We start from the raw sequence: 20,783 nt of genomic DNA, 5'->3' as shown, positions 1-20,783 counted from the left end.
TTAAATCTTGGTCAAATTTTATTGCTTGTGAAAAAAAATCAAAATGGCGGAAAAACAAGATGGCCGCCATACAAAATTTTCGTTTTTCTCGAAAATGCCTCGGGGGTGAATATGATGTAAGAGGGATGTGATCAAAATGTCATGTTGAGTATGGAAATATTTCCCGACCTTCAAAAACTGCTCCGCATCAGGCAGACACCCTACGGCCTGGCAAAACTATCGCACCTGGAACTTTTTTATTTTCACGAAACCTATTTAAATCTTGGTCAAATTTTATCGCCGGTGAAAAAAAAACAAAATGGCCGAAAAACAAGATGGCCGCCATATAAATTTTTGTTTTTCCAGAAAATGTCTCGGGTGTAAAAATGATGTATAGGGGTGTGATCGGACCGTCATCTTGGAAAACTGCTCCGCATCAGGGAGACACCCCACGGCCTCGCAAAACTATAGCACCTAGAACTTTTTTGATTTCACGAGACCTATTTGTCTTGGTCAAATTCTATAAAAACAATATGGCCGCCGTACAAAGCTTCAAACTAATACAGGACACGCGAGCAGCTTGCTGCGAGCGAACCACGCGACATCTAGTTTTATTTGTACCCCTTCCCATCAGAGCAACTGGTTTGTATTGTGTCTATTATAGTTTGTTATCAAAGTATAGGTATAATTATTAATTACGACGGATAAATGTAGAACAGCATCTTTCTAAATACAACTAATCTGCTATAACAATGTCTCGATAAAATTAACGACATAATAATATATAGTATTTGAAATTAGTTCTATATTGCTCATTTTTGTACAAAGTTTTCAAGTATTGGTGTTCTAATTCAGAAAATATAATTGTATAAATATACAATTATATTATGAATATATAAATATTCAATTAGTTATTATTATTATTATTATTACAAAGCACTTTACATTAGTCGGTACCCATAATATTTGAGGAACTAGTAAACAAAACAATCCTAATGAGTATTACTCTATATTAAACAAAAATGTCAAACCAAGACGGTAAGTTACAACTTGACATGACTAAACGAGTTAAGTACAAAATTGAAATGTCTTTATTAATGTCTTTATCTGCACTGATTAATATATTTACAAGTCTATGTACAAAGCTATCACATATTACAATTTTAATCGTATCACTATTTACATTATTGCGAATTCAATGTTCTTCGTCGTTTTGACGACGATACGCACTCTTTATTTCATTTGCGCGCAACAAAGGTAATATTTTTGCGACATAGTCCCTTGCGCAAAACTTATGTTAGACGTACACTATGTGTGGTTTTTCAGGTGTCCTGTGGTGTGGAATAGTTTCGTATGCGAATTGTTGGTAAATATGCTCTTCACCATCTTCCTGGTAATAAGGGTTCTTATCCACGCTGTGCCAAGGTGGATTTAAAGAATGGAAATTGTTAGTCACTGACGAACCGATCATCAGATATCGGTCCACGTCTCTTTTGTTTTCTTGCTCTCTACTTCTTGTAGAATACCCTAATCCGTTCCCTAACTTAGACACGTCACCGTTCAGCATGACACTCGTCATAACTTGTTTAGACTTATCTCCCTTGCACTTCTTCAAAGGTCCCATGAAATACAATACTCCACCGACGACGCTTATAACAATACTCACAGTCAGCACCACAACTGCCACTATCACCCACCCGCTCGAACACCCGAATTCCGATTCGGGAATTTGCACGAACAAGACACCCTTTAAATGTTCCGGCGCGGCACACTTCACCATTTCATAGTCTATCTTCAATATGGCACTTGCGTTACCAGACTTCCTGGTACTAACTTCACACTCCATACCAAGTTTCCACAGCCACAATATTGAACAATTACACACGAATGGATTGCCAGATATTTCCAGCTCCTGGAGCCGGTCGATAGGAAAATGTGACGCTTCAAGGGTCTCCAACGCATTATTCCTCATGTAAATGTGAGTGAGTTTTGGGTTACCGTGGAATAGTCTCGGAGGCACTTCCCTCACCTTCACATTCTCATTCATCCATATTTTTTGCAGATTTATATTATCAACAAAAGCTCTCGAATCGATCTTCTCAAGATCATAAAGTCTGCTCAAGTGCAAATGTCTCAAGTGAAATAAGCTTTGGAATGACAGAGACGTTACGTTTTGGAAAAAGTTTCCACTCATGTACAAATGTGTTAGATTCGATAGTTTGGAGAGAGCAGACGTTGGTATATTGGTCATGTTATTATCGCTGAGATCCAAATGACGTAATGAAGGTAAATTATGGAAACCTAATTGGTCTATGTTACCAATAATATTACTATTCATATCTAAATGTCTCAATTCCTTCAAATATGGTATACCATGTTTCGATACTATCTGTATCAAGTTTTCTGATAAATCTAAAAACTCCAACTGAATAACATAGAAGAGATTGGCAGACGGTATGTCTAATATAGAATTGTTCTTCAAGGATAAGATCTTCAACGATGACAGGGGCTCGAAACTCTCCGGTTCGAAGCTCACTAGCTTATTGTTTGACAAATCGAGGCGCTCCAGAACCGATAAATCTCTGAAAGTTTGTGCGTGTATAGTCGATATTTCATTGTCGGACAGGTCTAAGTCGATGAGCGTCTTCAAACCAATGAATGTCTCCTTGTCTAATCGCTTCAGGTGGTTGTGGCTCACGTTGAGATGAGTCATTTCCATATTGCTCTCGAAATTTTTACTACCTAAGTCTTGTATTCGATTGTAGGATATATCGAGAATGGTGAGCTGAGTGTAGAAGTTGAAGGTGTACAGTAGATTGTCTATGGAGTTGTGAGTGAGGTTGATGTGGGTGGCCTCTGGGTTGAGCTGTATAGGCACGATCTCGAGGCCGGCGTTGGCACAGGAGGCGGCGCGCAGAGCATCGTCGCAGGCGCAGCGCGTGGGGCATAGTGTTCGCGCCGCCGCGCCCCATGCCCACGCCACCACTACCACCCACCAACGCCACCTCGCTATGCCGCGTGAGCCCATAACATCTCATGTATACGCCACCGGGTACCTGTAAAATAAAGAAAACAAACTGTTACTTGTATGATAGTTTTTTTTTTGGTAGTCTACAATAATGCCTGCCTATGCTATGCCTGTTGTGCTTTTCTGTATATGCTGTCCTTATCTCTGTATTTTGTGTCCATTGTGCTCAATAAAGTATATTATTATTATTATTAATGACAAGATATTATCCTAAAATCTGTTAATCATAATAAAATGCACTTTATACTGGTAACCAGATTAGACTGAAAGCCCTACTAAACCAAATTAAATACCACCATCACCGCATAAAGACAAAGAACTTCAAATCTCATCCCCCATAGATGAGATCTAGCCTATTTTTTTTTGTTGAATTTATCGTTATAATAAAACCCGGACGCTCCCTCTGGGTTTGTCGCTCCGCACTGTAGTAGAACGAAAATAAAAATACACAACATTATCGCTCCACGAAATCTTAATATAATTTCTGGCGAAAACTGCAGATAACAAATGTGCCTCTCCGCAATTTGTATGAGGGGGAATGAAATTGTTTGATCCAAATTAGTCCGATAAGAGACGTGCCGCTCTGACGGAATGGTAACTTTGCCACAAAAACTTTTTTATTATCTTTTGTTGCTGGCGCATAGAACGACATGAGTTTCGTGGGAGCATTTTGCATGGCTTTGAGATGGATACTTATTATCCTTGATTTGTTATTCAAAATGCCATTATGGGAGAATTGCTCGTGATGTTCCTGTGGGGATGCGGCGGCGACGCGCGTGGCCACGTGGCGCGAGGGTTAATGCGCTCCCAGCCGTGTCCGCCAGCTTGCTTCGCTCGTGAAAGGATATTGCGTACCTTTATTTATTGTTCGCGTTTCTCCGCAAGACAAATGTTCTCTGTAAACGGGAAACTAGCGGGCAGCACCCGCGCCGCTAATCCTCCGCCGCCCGAGCGCTTCTTCCAGAATGCCTCCCGAAATGCTCGCCGATTTAACAAAGGTTCCTTTGGTACTTTAAATTAAATGTTCGGCTTTACAATTCGACGGAATGTATAATGAATAGCACCGTAACATCTGTTAACGAAGGCGAACGATCTCGAAAGTTTTCACGCGCGGGAATAACTAATTGCGAAGGTTGGAATTCAATTTATGGCTTCTAGTGCGCCTCTCGGGAGATCACGGCATGCTAAAGTATTAATAATGCAAAACAGTGTCACGGAAAGTTTTTGATTTCGAATGCAAATTAAATTAGAGAACAAAGTTGTGAGTACCGAGCTTGTTCTGCCGCTTTGTCGGTTATTGTTGACTGTATTATGCCAAATGTTCAACACCCTGTGCTTAACGCGGTAACCACCTTATTAATATGGATAACAGGCCTAATACTTGTCATTTTTGATGTAAATTAAGGGATGGAAATTTCAAGTCAGCATATTTTGAATAGATTGATCGATATACCTCGTTGAGGCTAGGTTATACTGGGGACGTGTTGAGTTGGAGAATATTTGAAGACGCAGGAAGACGACCTTTATCCGCCCCTAGTAACCCGATACAGCCGCTACCAATGGATTACGCCAGCCCGCCTGAATTACAGAAACCATACGTAAACGCACATTCGATACACATCAGAGATCCGCGTATTAAGCCGGATTAATTCTGATACGTCCCAAATGTATTCAAGATCACGCGAACCGAAAAGATTGCAAGTATAATTTGGCCTTATATAAGTAGGTATACTTAATCATACGTGCTGAAGAAGTTAATCTGAGATAATATTTTATATTAAATTAAGTTAAAAATCCTCGTCTATAGGCGTTGTTGTTGATGTTGAGTCATCAAAGGGCGTTGTTATGATATGTCTATCGCAGTCATTAAGCATTCACACAAAGGTGGCGATGAAAGAAGTGGCGCGGGAGGGCGCGCCTCCATTTCCGAACCTAAACTGCTCTGACCGGCACTCTTTTGTCTTTTAATTTCCTGTCCGCCGGAGTACGCTCCCATCGTGAATTTCGCTTTCGTGAGCTTCGTTAACTTGTATCGCCCTTTGTTGTTGCCTATTGAACTTTTCCATTACCAACGTCATCGATTGAAACCGCTAAATTCGTTGGAAAATTCATGTCAATCGAAATCTTCTCAATCTCGCCCGGCGAAATGAACACGACGCTCATTTTCCTTTCATAGATCGAGTGTGTTTGGAGTTTTTGTTTTGTTCTCTCTCTGTTTGCGCTCTTCAAATGGAAATTAAATATTTTCTTATTGAAAAGTTAGATTGTTGACGTATTTACATGGGGTTTCAGTAAGTAGGGCTTCGATTTGTTTGGCTTGGCTAATGCACAAGAAATATTTTTTCAGTGTTATGTTTTCTTTAAATAAGTAGGCTCGACTTGAGGGTTATTCACCCCTGTCTCCTTTTGCGACTCTTAACGGTTAGGGTAGCATTCGACGCTGCAACATTGGCGACCTTCCTAATTATGCCATAACATCGAAACACCGCTTCGGCCGTGCGGAGGGCGGCACGTAATTTACTACTTATTGAAGTACCTCCAGTTTCCGCATTCAGCAAATTCAATATCAAAGGGTACCCCTAAGATCCTTATACATTAATAACATTTACGTCACCGGGACCATTTAAATTATTATCAAAACTATCCGCTTAGTTCGCCCTAATTGTGGGCGAGGCAATCGTCCCCGCGGAACCGAACCGTTCCCACTAAACTTATCACGGTGTTAATACAACTTGAGACGTTACTAGCACAAAGGATGGTTTACGAGGGGCGTCGAGACAATAAAACCAGTGTAAAAGTCGGCTAACCGCTCCTCTCGCTCCCCGGCAAAGTATCTTGCCCTCCCGCTTTTATGAGTTGCTTAAGTCGTGCGCTGCCGTTTTTAAAATAGTCTCCAGGCTTAAGCCGAAAACTTTTATACTCAACGTATTGAAATAGAATACTTTGTAGGAGGTTACGGCACCCACGTTCGTTCGTCTTTCATTTGAGAAGTCGGGAAGACTGCAGCTCGTTCATGGAGTGCGTACGTGCTCCGGTTTGATGGTCGTAAGTAATAGTCTGAGTGGAGGCGAGCACTAACGGGCATAATGAGAAAACTTGGCCGGCAGCGCCGGTCGCGCGCAAAAACCAAGCGGAGCGACCAGCGGCCATTCCACAGCCCAACTCCTCCCGAGAAACAACTCTAACAAGTTTTTCACCGGAACAGGAAAATAATTGTATGTAAATATTAATCGCGACGCCTCAGATTGCTTCGAAGACCATTTCTAAAATTGCTAAAGTTTATATTTAATAGAAGTGGAGCCTAACTAGAGTTGTATTGAGGGGCACAGCTGTTGATCGTTTTAATTAACTGAGTAGGTATCAGAATTATGGGGAATAAACGTTGATGGCGTGTTCGCGCCCTAACGATGCTAACAAATTTTAATATCACCAGGGAAGCACACCTGCCAATAGTTGCGCACCTATATTGATTTTGCAATCAAACCCAGATTATACAGCTCGTCCATTGCTGCCATTAATGAAAACAGATTTATTAATTTCTGAACAGTGTAACTTACTCATAGTTTGATAGCCTTGTTTGATCGCAAGCATTGCATTAAGACTGTTATTGTTTGTTCGTCAGACATTTCACAGTAATCTGATCTGATTTACATTTTCAATTAATCCTACACTCAAAGATTATCTTATGAAATAACTCTACAAACAATTACCACCCCGTTTTCACCTGTAATTTAATTACAGGCAAGCGACAATTCAAATAACTCAAAGCTTAATAATGTAGTAGTTATTTAAATAATAATATATCAACGGAGGAACTCAAACAGCCAAGTTGAAGTTTACATCTAAATATATAAAAGGAGAAACTGACTGACTGACATATCAACGCACAGCCTAAACGGCTAAACGTAGGCACTTGTTTGGAAGGGACGTAGCTTAGGTACCGTAGGGGTGCACTAAGAAAGGAATTCCCGGAATTCCCACGGGAACGGGAATTAGCGGGAAAATCCTTTTGTATGAAAAATCTAAACCGCTTAAGTTAGACGCTTGAAATTTGGCATGCAGGTACCTTAGTTAACTTAAAGCTTAGTTGCAACAGGATATTGCAAAATTCCCACGGAAACGGGAGTTAGCGGGAAAAAAAATTGTATGAAAAAATCTAAACTGCATAAGTTCTCTCTCAACAAAGATCTCTCTTTTATAACACGCCACGCGGACGAAGTCGCGAGCAAAAGCTAGTTAAAGTATAAATGCCAACCGACTTTAGTTTATATCCTCCTATAACACGCTACAATGTTAATAGTACAACATGCTAAACGTAAAGACGAAGAAGTGTTGTTACTGAACAGAACTGCTACATAATCTTCCTTCAGATACTCTTACAGCTGGAGGAATAAAAGGGGAACTTTACCGAACAAAACGTCTACACAATTCCATTTTCTCTTTCACGGCAACAGAGCGCGTCTTAGTGAATCAGGGGTCTGTATAGGGCTTTTATAAACGCAATAATGAGGAGTGGTGAGGCGGCATTGAGGCGTGTTCTAACGAGAGGCGCCGATGAATCGCTGAGCACAAAACTTGGCTCTCATAGCGTAATGGTGGGCTGCGCGCCCGCACGCGCCTTTAGCGGCCCACAGACACCAATCCAGAGTAGAATTTTATCTAACCGGTGGTCGATGATGACGATATAATATTATATTATATTATACTAGTTCTCCTTGCTTCCAAAGTCAGACTTTGTATTGCATATGAATTCAAGCATTTCCTTATAACAAACATTAATAAAGGCTTAACAGGCTTTCACATCTAAACATGTTAGACATAACGATTACTTAAATACAGTTTTCGTAACAGAAAGACATTTTCAAATTCTATGAGATCTTTTTATTTAATGTTCGCTAAAAGATTTTACCCCGCGTCGTGTGTTACTGGCCAGCCAATATTGACTTGGTAGAGAAGGATTTCCCTGGCTACGTGCCTGCTAGCATGCTTCTACGCTAGTGCCTCGCCGCCTCGCCAAAGGGCTTTTAGCGAACACCAACTTGGTCTCGCTTTGACTTTCATCGCACGAGGATTACAGCTAGCCTCGATTGGGCGCGGCCTACGGATGAATAGCCAATGGTATACAGCAACACACGATTACTCCGATTAAACGTTTGTTTGATCTACGATTCCAAAATTGTTTACCTGTTCCTAATTGGTAAACGAAGGGCTAATGTGAACTTAATTGATCTCACCTATTGATCTCCGTAAAAGCGCTTTCCGTTCTGACATATACACTTATACATGATTTTATAAGTAACGAACAATATCCTTCTTAACTTGCACGTTAGACTGAATTCGTAGTTCGGCCGGAATCATGTCCGCCCGACTGAGTTTCTTGCCTATTAAGCCTTCGCCCTTTAGCGCCAGTATGTGGCGGTAAACTTTGTTTTATGAAGTACAGCTTTATTCCGTCCCAAGAGCTTTCAGGAATAGAAGTTAGTTCACAGTAGGTACGAGGTCTATGCCGCAAGTCTACGGTTTGCAGTAGACATTTCCAAACTTATAACTTCGACTGTTACTGTTACAGAACGGAGAAAAAACCGACAACTTCCTATGAATTGTTTGCTTGTTATTAAAACTTTTCCTTTGGGGAGTGGAGTCTTAAAAATTAAAAGTTACCGTTTCCATTATGATAAGTTGAATGAGGTACGAGTGGGTAAGTAAGTGTTCTATTTCGAAGAACCGTAGACGGGGGCTGCAAATGACGTGCTTATGGTGGAGCTATCGAGCGGATCGCACGCTAAGCCCGCAAAACGGTCTCGGCCCAAATGAAGACGCGGAGCGCTCGTCTTAAGGAGTACCGAGTGCGAAATTAGTCAATCCTATCGCAACCATCTCTACGGAGTCGGTGAGGCTGAATAATGAAATAGCTCGTTGAGACGGCGGATAGGCGCTATCGGCCCGGCGGCCATTGGAACGCGATCGTACTCACACCGAGCCGGTGAAAATCCCGCGGATTCCCTGTGAGATATCTAGCGGCTCTTTTAGGGTTATTAAATGGAGTGGGTTTTAGGGAAATGAGTTGCGGATATAAATCGCCTCACCCCAGGCGATAGAAAAATCCCCGTTTCGTTAAATAAAGAATGCCCACGAGATAAATTAGGCGGTCATATATTGTCTTCATTGCGGGTGGAGCAGCACGTAGTGAGGAAAATCCACACGTTCATATTATGGCGTGGTGCCAATAAGGAGAATGGAACTGGAACAGTTATCGCTGGAGCCGTTGTTCTTGTTTATACAACTGGAAATGAAACGATGATAGTCGACTGTAATTGAATTCCAGCGAAAGAGTTGAACAAAGACACTGCATAATGCTCGCTCGACAAATATGCAGGAATTCAGATCTGCGTGACAACATGTATGATATTAGTATGTTCTTATAACCTTTTGCTGGTATCACGTGTGACAGAATTAACTTTATTTTCTACGAATTTTCTATCTTAAAATGGGAACAGGGAAAATACATTGTAGAAAAACGAGAACATTATTTATGTAAGGACCGTAATGTACCCGTAAACTACTTTATTTCTCTGTCAACCTTCACATGAAATTAGATGTCACAGACAAATCGCGAAGGCAATATTACGCAATATAAATTACACTACGTATATTTCTTGAACAAATACAAATAGAAAGGAATAGAAAAATAGTTAGCTCAATTTTTGGAATTGTTTAAAAACTATCAGGTCAATGAAATTTTCAACTGCAGATAAACTGTGCAAGGCCGAAAATATCGAAGTTTCAATCTTTTGCAGCAACTGGCGTATTCATTTTTCCGTTGGTTTTATTAGAGACGAATACAAAACGCGGGCTGATACCCTCGCAGGCTGGTCTGAGCTGAGCTCACCCGTACATAAGGGGAGTGCTAAACTGCGCTACAACCAACTAGAGTGAACTAGTTTTTCGCTGTTGATATTGTTCAGACGCTTGGTATATAATGGAAATTCGAAGCAAGTACTAGAACTTTTACTTCGTGTAAAAAATTCTGAAGCTATATCGTAAAAGCTTTGAGAAACAATTTTATTCAGCGAAAAAATAAAAGTTAGTATCTGTGAATATTCTGTTTGTATGTAGGTATGTGAATATTGTGATTAAAGCTTCTTGTTGTTTGAGATATTTAGATTACCACATTTCAACGTGCAAAGGAATGGAATGAAACAGTTCCGCAGTGGTACTCCACTGAAGCAATTACCGGAGCTTGCTCTTACAATCTTGTCTCCCGAGTGCTCGGCATCAGTATTCAACGTTTCGTTTGACTGTGCCCTAACTTGCAACAAAATCCCGCGTTTCCGTTCTCATTCCGTATTGCAGTGTGGGATCCACGGTAACCGGTAACGTATTCCTAGTTTGCCCGAGACGTCGGGTTAGGGCGGCAACGGTAAATGCGTTTTATGAATGAATGAACGAATGAATGGGAGGATTTCACTTCCAACTAACCATTGGGTCGAGGAAAAGCGCAGTCGGCTGCTGGCAAAAGATTCGTGCTTTCTAGTCTTCCATAGGCTTTAAATTTCGAATTCGCTTTTTGAATTTCGGCAAGTAGCTTTGAATAGTTTTTCGGGTGTATTCCAACAAAAAATTCAAAACGAGATCGTTCGCAGTTCCAACTATATTGTTTTAAACCCAGTGTTTGTGATTAATGGCCTCCAATGCTTGAAGATTTTATTTGCGACTTCTTTAAAACAAACTTTGGTTTACAGGTATATTAAATTGAATGTAGGATACTATATCTAAAGGTATTGACGCAATTTCGTGCAGCGTGTCGCTCGGGCTCGGGTGCAGTTTTACGATACATAAAGTTTAGAGCTGTACCGAATAAATTTACGACGTTTACGACACTTGACAACAGACTGTAAAAAGGTAATACACGTATTTATGTCAAGTGATTTACAGAACGATCGTAGACTTGCTCTCCAGTGCTCAAAAATGCATTAAATAACTTTAAAAAACACTAAAATCAGAATTATAGTCATTGCCTTTACGTTTATCCATTTGGTTAAGTGCAGTTCTAACTTTGCGTACGCAATAAAACCTGCATGCTACTTTAAAATGTTACCTACTGCAATATCACCATCTCCCTAGCATTATCCCGTTTTTCACAGGGTCCACTAACCTAATCTAAAGATTTGACAGGTCCGGTTTTTTACAGAAAAGACTGCCTGTCTGACCTTCACTAGACCCATACATGTTAGGTTACATACCTCCGAAAATGAATTTCTTGGGAATGGAGTTTCCTCACGATGTTATCCTTCACCGCTGAGCACGTGATAATCATTTATGACCCAAATACATGTGTATTCGAAGACAAATTCGACAATCATTGGTTTAGGGCTGTGCTGGATTCGAACCTACGACGTCAAAGTGAAAGGCAAGCGTTCTACCAACTGGGCCACCAGGGCTTCAATACTTACTGCAATATATTTCGCATATCTGAATTGAAAATAATATTTATTTGGAGCTTATTGCATTTCATATTGTAATTAATGAGTACTCGTCCCTCTTAGTGGTCATTTTAGAGAGCTATTGAATAATTGGTTCACCGCAGGAGATTAGTAATGCAAATGAAACATTGAATAGGTATTCCGATACTACCAAGGTTTATAACATTTAATCATATAGGAGAAGGTATATAGGGGAAGGGACTTCTGGCCAGAGGGAGTGGTGTTCCGACGTTTCAGGGAGGCGAAGATGAATAATGGTACTGACTTCTGTAGACACCATCTTAGTTTATTTTTACCGACTTCAAAAAAGTAGGAGGTTCTCAATTCGACCGTATATTTTTTTTATGTTTGTTCGGGGATAACTTCGTAGATTATAAACCGATTTTGATAATTCTTTTTTTTAAGTTATACCTGTCATTTTCTCATCCGCCGAAAAGGAAAGTGACGGGTAATCGACACGCATAAAATTTATGGAACACATATCAATTTTAGGCAGGAATGTTAAAAACCCTCCCAAATTTATACCTATATTGGCCAATAACCCGATAGAATTGAGTTGACCGCACACGTCAAAGGTTATTCATTCATTTTAAAATGAACAGTTGTCCATCATCCGTCCCTTTCCTTTTCGGCTTATAAGAAAATGACGGGAGAATAACTTAAAATAAAATTAGGAGGTGTCAGCAGGTATCGAGGCCATTAAATTCTCTAAATAGTTTAATATTTTAATTATAATTATAAAATTGTATGTGTTCTTAACAGCCTCCGTGGTCTAGTGGTTAGAGCGTTAGGCTCACGATCTGGAGGTCCGGGTTCGATTCCCGATGGGGACATTGTCGAAATCACTTTGTGAGACTGTCCTTTGTTTGGTAAGGACTTTTCAGGCTTGAATCACCTGATTGTCCGAAAAAGTAAGATGATTCCGTGCTTCGGAGGGCACGTTAAGCCGTTGGTCCCGGCTATTAGCCGTAAAAACACCTCCACCAACCCGCATTGGAGCAGCGTGGTGGAGTATGCTCCATACCTCCTCCGGTTGATTGAGGGGAGGCCTGTGCCCAGCAGTGGGACGTATATAGGCTGTTTATGTTATGTATGTGTTCTTAGGTTAAAGAATATATTATATGGGCCTTAGTTGCCTGAATTAAACAAATAAATAATTCTAATTCTTGCCTTTTCTCGGCACAATAATAATCTTCAAAATACCGTGTCAAGCATTTTATTGTACAACCTGTACTTTCCAAGTACATGCCTGTACGCCCCATTACGAGCGTGATTTTATGTATGTGTTTAAATTCTTAACAGCCTCCGTGGTCTAGTGGCTAGAGCGTTAGGCTCACGATTTGGAGGTCCGGGTTCGATTCCCGATGGGGACATTGTCGAAATCACTTTAAGAGACTGTCCTTTGTTTGGTAAGGACTTTTCAGGCTTGAGAGGCAGGACTTTGCTGATTGTCCGAAAAAGTAAGATGATTCCGTGCTTCGGAATTAAGCACGTTACGTTAACGGCTTAACGGGCACGTTAAGCCGTTGGTCCCGGCTATTAGCCTTAAAAACACCTCCACCAACCCGCATTGGAGCAGCGTGGTGGAGTATGCTACATACCCCCTCCGGTTGATTGAGGGGAGGCCTGTGCCCAGCAGTGGGATGTATATGGGGTTTTTATGTTATATATGTTATGTTTAAATTCTTAGTCTATAAGGGTGTCATGTAATCCATAAAAGATGTACAGAAACTTGATCCTCGGAAATTAAACCTATACCGCAACAACCCCGTAGAACTCTGAGAAAAAGTCTATCTAGTAACATATACTGTATGTTTATATATTTATCGCCAACAGTAGATAAAACCTTGTGAAGGTCTTTAGAAAACATGGGCCATGCGTTTTCCATTTGCCGACGTATTTATTAATCAATGTGTCTGCAAACGGACTCCGGCGCTCAAAGGCCGCGGGTAAATTAATTCGATTTGCCCTCTGGACGCTCTGATTGCGATTGCTACAAGACTGACGCTGTTTCCTCTTAAGGAATAAATACACATGGACTGGCCTCAGGAATATTTATTGAGGATATCCACCAGCTGGTCGATAAAACAAAAACCCCAACAAATGCATATATACATTCTTACGCTATATGTGCTAATAAAGTGATCACATGTGCAATTAAATACAATGTATGTTCACCAATAACAGATATCACTGATAAACAAAAAGGAACAAAAATTCCTTTTTTTTTATATTTTGTTATTTTTTCTTGACCATGCTCCGGCCAAGTAGTTAATGCCATCTGCGGCAAATCTACAATAAGTCACGTCAAAAAAAAAAAAAATCTTGACCATGACTTTCTGGGGGTGGAGGCCTGGAGTCCTAAAACACAGGGTATCCTAGTTTAGGCTCCAGCCTCTACATATATTGATTTTTGTATATATTTATGTATCTATGTGTCTTATTTTTTGTAGAGGAAATAAAGATTTTACTTAAGTACTTACTTATTTTACTTACTAACTCAGAGAAAGTATCGAAATCGTAAGTTTGTAAACAAACAAGATCGGAGAGAGAAGAATACTACACAAACACTTTATTCCAGAAAATTATAAAAGGCGACTCAAAGCTAAGCAGGAAACTCTGCCAAATAACTTTGAACAGGTCGAAGAGTATCCTCACTACTTATACCTAATATTATGAATCCATGCAGATTCCCATCAGTTACGATGGCGATATATTGTGTCGTTCTTTGAAATGTTTCTTCCCCGTTCTAGCCAGTCCATGATGTGTTTAGACCTTTATCGCTATAAGAATAAATAAAAGCTTGCGCATTTTAATTATAAACGAACTTGGATAAATTGGTATTTTTGAGTTCCACAGACGCATGCAGTTAATTTGCAATTACGGGTGGAATTTTGTGAGTGCACTGATGTGATTAAAATTTAATGAATGACAAAATGAGTTTATTTAATGTGTCGAAGATATAATTTACATAATACATATATCCAATATTTGTCTCAAAATCTAAAATTTTGAAAGTTGTAAATGAAAGAAAGAAAGAAACATTTATTATTTAGGACACCGTGTACCTATGTACTTACTATAGAAAAGTAATAAGTTATTTTGATGTATCTCGGAAGCGGCTCTAATTAGGTTTTGCTTTACAAGTTTATCTGTCTGTTTAAGTATTTTTGCTGAAATAAAGCAATTTCAAGCAAAAAAAGAGATATCCGTGAAGCTCGTCACCTAACTTCATAAATTGTGTATTTGCTTAGGTTATAATTACCTACAACATTGAATGAAATGTATTGTTTTGAATGTAATATGTTATAACAGAGCTTTTCTAATATATAATATCCAAGTATAAATTCTAACAAGACGTTTGAATTCCACTGAACGAGATCTTAGTCGCGTGGCGGTAAAAAGTGCTCCCGCGCAGTAGCTTCTGCCAGACCATTTTGAGTTGTACGTTCATGTTGTATGTGTGGAACTTGCATGGCTGAACGTTTGGCAGTACCGTTCTACATGTTTACAAGCACAACCCGTCCTCACTGACAGCTGCTTCCTCTTGAATAGCTCTAATGTAAGCTGTTTGACTCTAATGTAAGTAGGGAAGTAAAAAGTGGCCCTTGTTAAGTTGAATGTCTAAAATTGTAAGTGCTGTAATAGGATTGTTGGGAGCCAAGTTTGTTGTTCAGGATTTCCGTTGCTACTGTATATACTCGTAAGTCGTAGTCGCTTAGTTTACCATAGCTATGCCATCTATTCTGTCAGAGGAAGGCCAAGTACAAAACATATCAAGCAATGTAAATCAATCAAAACAACTTTTTAAGAATCTTATTGTTTTCGGGACACGATTCATTTATAACAAACATTATAGAAGGAAAAATTGAAGGGAAGAGAGGAAGGGGTAGACCTAGAATAACATTTATGAAACAAATAAAAGAGAAGGTGCAGGTCGTGTCGTATCGGGAGGTGAAGGTTTAGGCGGGAAGAAGAGAGGAATGGCGATTACTCCACCGACAAGAGCGCTGCTCTTAAATAGAGAGAGAGAGAGATTGTTTTCGGGTATTGACTCCATAAAATTTGTTACGCCAAATTAATAGACGGGAGGAACAATTATCCCATCTGGTCTACGATAATAGAAGTGCCGGTAGTAAATAAAACTCCAATCTGAATTTCCACGGTGTAATCGATACACTGTTCCCATGAAATGCTAGTAAACGTCAAAATACATGTCTATAAGCGATTCTAAATGGTCTCCCACGAAACCGACCGCCTACCTCAGTGGCCGCCCGTTATCCGATGATCTCTATACCACGATACATTACCCAATGGTGCGGATATCGGATATCAGACGCGGCGAGGCCAGCATATTCAAATTAAAAAGAACTGACGTGGGCTCATGGACCATAAAACCGCAGCTCTTCACCCTGTGAAGCGATACAGGAGGAAAAGACGCCGCCGCGCCAAATAAAATAAAAAAAAAATACTAAAAACAGACAAACATAAAACTGAACATTCAAAAATCTCAACCGCCAAAAACTTAAAGAATGACGAACTTTTTGTTAGCAAAATCACAATACATGATTGGCCTTCAAAAAACTGACGAATTTCAATTTTAAAATAACAGTTGACTGTGACGACGCAAAAATAAATGTTTTCGTAAATATTTTGTTATAAAAAATAATTAAGTGCTATCTTGTGGTCTAAAAAACCGACGAGTTCCGTTCGGTATCAAATGAAGATTGAACCAATTGAAAATGTTCTCACCGTTTCGCTCCACTGCCCTTGAATATAACGTCTTTTCAAAGTTCCATAATTGTTTCTCGTGAACCAATATAACAAACATTTTACGACTGCGATTGAATCCCAGCATCTTGGGCATTCGTCACGATCTATTCACTGATTTAACTCTATATATTACTTGCAGTAAAAACTGTTCCGAATGGTTTGTAATTGAACTGGCTATTAGTATTTTTTATAACAAAACTCACACCTATCTATATTTTTACGGGCATTTACGTTTTTACTAACGTTTTGATGTTTGCAAATATTATTCTGTTGTTCTCTACGCTTTTCAATCTATTTAATGTTTCAAAAAGGTTAGTCTATTAGACTTCAATATTTATAAAAGGACGCAGAAATCGTAAATTTATTAGTAATAGGGCCTAAGTGGTTTCCATATCAAGCTTTCAAGCTAGCACCTATAATTTTCCTCACCGCTTTACCACAAACACAGCACTTATGCATTGTCATACATACATAGGTATAATAAAGAAACTATAGCCGACGTACGTAGGAGCGAACAGTCCGCCCTATTCGAATTCACGTCAAGTCGTCGTATTTGTAATTCAACATGGAAGTCCCTGTACGTACGTATTGTTTCACCTACCGACTTAAGGGAAAGCCTTTTGTTCGGACGTCACGCGAAACGCTGATTGGGACCTTAATAATTCTTGCCAATTAGTCGTTTATATCAATCTCAATCAATTACTTCTACAACTCCAATTATATAACCTACTAACTCTAATAAGACCAGAAATCAACTAAATTAAACCGTTCAAAATTAGTTCAATACTTCAATAAATAGGAATTATAAGCTCAATTACGTAAACAGAAAGGTAATGAACAATTTATCATATAAAGAATGATAACGAAAGGAATATCTCCTTAAATGTCTCTGAATATATAACAAATTGCAGACGACAAAACTGAAATGACGCCACTTCACGATTGTATATGAAATGAGAATACAAAACAGTATCATGTAACCAATGTAGATTTATTATCGTTATTGCTTTTGAAGGTAATTCGAGTAATTAAACCAGACGTTATCGTTAAAATAATAGACTATAATCGTTCCAGGCTAACGTGGTGAGTAACTTTGATTACGGAGCCGACGGTTTCATCAAGTAACTGTTACAGAAACCCAAATTCCTCAACAGATCAATTTAGGGACGCTCCTAATTTTGTCTAGTACAAGCTACGCAAACCGCTGTTGAGATGACGGACGTGGGGTTCGAGGTCCGAGGAGCTACTCTTCATTAAGAGCGCGGGCGGGGAGCGGGGCCGGGCGGGACGATGGCTTTATGGGACAATTTGCATTTACACGAGCCCAAGCACAGATTACGCCCGCACTTATCCTCCTGCCGAAATGAGGCGCTCGCTCGCCACCCTCGCTACAAGCTACAACCAAACAAGCCTTTGTTTATATTTCGTCGAATTTTTCATCCGCCATTTGTTTTGACGGGCCATTCCTGAAACATGAAGGTTTTCAGCTCGAAAATATTTTTACTACGGGCCATTCGAAGAGCGATTTTTGGTTTCCCTTCGCGGCCGCTATTTTGATTGTCCACCTTTCCATTTCGCTGTTTACCTGGTGGTTCACAAAGACCTCATGAATATCAAAAGCTAATATTATCACTTTATTAATATTGACGTAAATGTTTTCAAAAGTCACGACTACGCTTTAACGGGCCGTTTTATTGGAAGCGGCGAGAGCAAGAACGTTTGAACCTATCACTATGGCTCGCAGCATATTTCCCGTTTACCTTTGTTTGGAACTCCCAAATGGCCAGATTATGCGATTAACTTCCAACAAAGAGCACGTAGAACGTACACAAAATAGTTGTCGCTGAGCTAAACGAGGGAACAAAGCGGATACAAGAGCTGGATGGTATGTATAACAGAATATACTGTTCTGAAATCCCTGCTGACCCATTTTCGGATAACCACCTTTGAATCGCCCTGACAAAGCATGTCGATGGTAGAACATAATGTCTGGGTGGCCGTCGAAGGCTCGATTTAGAGCCCGCATGGCCTAGGCAAAGATCAACGATGGAATAACGAAGCAAGCGCCTCTACTGTTATACTATCGGACGAATCAAGTGCTCCTAGAAAGTTACTGTGCAGGCTATTACTATAAACGTCAATTCGTTACTAGAATGGGGCATAAAATTTTACTATTGGCAGTTTCGGTTGACCCTTACATTTAGTTAGTAGTTATTACTAGTGGACGTAATGACAGCTTCTGAAAGGTAACAAAGAGGGAGAAGACTTGAAGAAACAAGTACAGTAATTATGGCGACACCTGCACGACCGTTAGCGTTGCAAAACAAACTTATGTCTTGAATGACACCCACATCCGTCAATGTTGTTGACCAGCTCAAAAGACACGATAAAATATTTTTGATCCAAACTTTTGAGAACAATTATAACAGGAACGTATTTCCATATCCGAGTATAGGGTTAGTTAGAGGTATAAATATTCATCGGGAGCACAACCACCCTATTTGCCAGGCCGTCGCCGCCGAACAGAGGTACGCCGATACGATATCCTTAATCAGGCAAATTGCTAAGTAATAGAGCCCAACTAAAATTTGTATGATAATGAAACTGGGCACCGTATACAGAGCTTCCACGGTGATTTGGCGTCGTTAACTTGACGTAACTACACGGTGAGTGGACAGGAAAAAATAAAATGACGCGTAATAACAGCTGTATTATTCAACATTATTATTTTAAAATGTCGTCATGTGCGACAATTCTTAGATGTTAGACGCATATGCCCTACTTAATGATAGTTCTTAATAAAACGGTTCCTGTGACATTTAAGTTTTATGCCCGCTTTGTGGGAAGTGACGTTAACCACATATTAGAACGCATTAATTATTCTGTACTGCTGTTGCATAACGCTGCGTTTAGTAGCACTAAGTATGATATAGGCGCCGCCTGTCCGCAACGTAATGATATATTATATTAATTAGGTATACATAAATATACTATAAGGAAAATAAAATCCTGCCTAATTCATATTTTGTATTGAATTTTATAGATATTAACCCTGTTGCAACATGACCCTGGGTCTCATCCGCGGTTTAGCGAATCGCAAGCACACGTCAATCAACTTGATCATTTGAACGCAACCACTCGTACGATTGACGCATTGGATATACGCGTCACTCAAACATAACGCTTTAAATCTGTCCGAAAGGGGTGTCATTGAAAAATGATTGGTCATATTTCATCGACGGATGCGGTGTATGGCAAGCCTAAATAACGACATGCAGTTGACAGATTTATTCCCCGATTTTATAAACAAGACTAGATTGCGCTGCAAAAAAATCAGCAGATGATTTCCTATATATTGGTACCTAATGTAAAGAAGTCGTTTGTCAAGGTAAAGAACAATTCCAGTCGCTAAGAGACATTTAGAAATATTACCGACTCATACTCAAGACTCACGTACGACTGTAGAGGGTTATAAAAATTCTCTAACACCAATTAAAGTAGCTGTGAACATATAAATTATATCTTCCGTGGCTTCGTCGAAAGCTTCGCACTTTAGTCACGTATCATCTTAAGGAGAGTTCGTATTGAGCTAATACGTTTACGTGTAATTTTACTTGTATGTTGTAAGTTGCAAAATGTTATATTAATGCTGTAGATATAACATCTATCTGCAGTAGATATGTCGATCAACAACAACTGTAGGATGTTGAACTTTTGTTACAGAGTGAATGGCTTTGTCTTCGTTTATAAGCAGAAAAAAATCTCAAAACCGCTTAAAAATCTATGTCTATAAAGCCCCATACTGGAGTTTAGCTCCGTCCAACAAGAGGGTGATATATGAGCGAACAGTAGCAACAAACTGTTGCAGTCTGGATACGAAGCAGTTTTTCAATCTCGGTACAAATGGTGCAACATTTACAAGGCTTACAGCTTAGAGAGGAAACAGGCACAGGTGTTGCTTTATTGAAAAAAAGATACAAATTACCCCTTTCTTTCGGGTCTTATTGCGGATTGATGCTTAGCGTGCGTTTGAGGAAACTCTTTGCTCGAAATGGGCTCATTACAGTTTCGTCACTGATTATTTTTCTTTTTTGTGGTTTGGAAAAAAATATCTCATCTTTTTTTTTTAACGGGAATATTATAAGGGAATATAGAGTTTGTAAGACTAAAGTGATATTAAATATTTTACCAAACTGTACCAGCATTGGAGACAGAAAGTAACAAAACAACATAGAGTAATAAAGCGTATTTAAATTTGAGAGAAGTACAGAAGCGTCAGACGGAAACGATCTAAACTCCGTTTGATAAATGGCGTAACAAATATAAAGACCTAACAGTTATCCATCATGAAAAGTGGTATCTCCATCTATCAAATATTTCAGATCCTTTCTCTGGCGCTAAGAAAAGCATCTAGCTAGGAATTTTACAGCATGAACTTACAATAGCAGTTCTCATGAACGATGCATTGTAGGCTAGGCAATATTCTGCCCGTCTATTACAATTAAGGCTTGAACAGACTG

General features: G+C 39.6%; 2 protein-coding genes across 2 annotated transcripts in view; one reads left to right on the top strand and one right to left on the bottom strand.

Moving 5' to 3' along the window:
* Positions 1 to 20,783, top strand: part of LOC126377409 (uncharacterized) — a 347,616-nt gene that overhangs the window by 223,939 nt on the left and 102,894 nt on the right. The window lies entirely within an intron of this gene.
* The window catches only part of LOC126377049 (leucine-rich repeat-containing protein 4C-like), a 59,455-nt gene continuing 39,266 nt past the window's right edge, over positions 595 to 20,783 (bottom strand). The window contains exon 3 of the mRNA XM_050024676.1: positions 595 to 3,035. Coding sequence (XP_049880633.1) covers positions 1,277 to 3,007 — 1,731 coding nt within the window. The 5' untranslated portion in view covers positions 3,008 to 3,035 and the 3' untranslated portion in view covers positions 595 to 1,276. The remainder of the gene's footprint in view (positions 3,036 to 20,783) is intronic.

Source organism: Pectinophora gossypiella, chromosome 2, assembly GCF_024362695.1.
Source record: "Pectinophora gossypiella chromosome 2, ilPecGoss1.1, whole genome shotgun sequence".
Lineage (NCBI taxonomy): Eukaryota > Metazoa > Arthropoda > Insecta > Lepidoptera > Gelechiidae > Pectinophora > Pectinophora gossypiella.
Note: the sequence above shows the minus strand (reverse complement) of the source record. Positions and strands in the feature narration are given on the sequence as shown.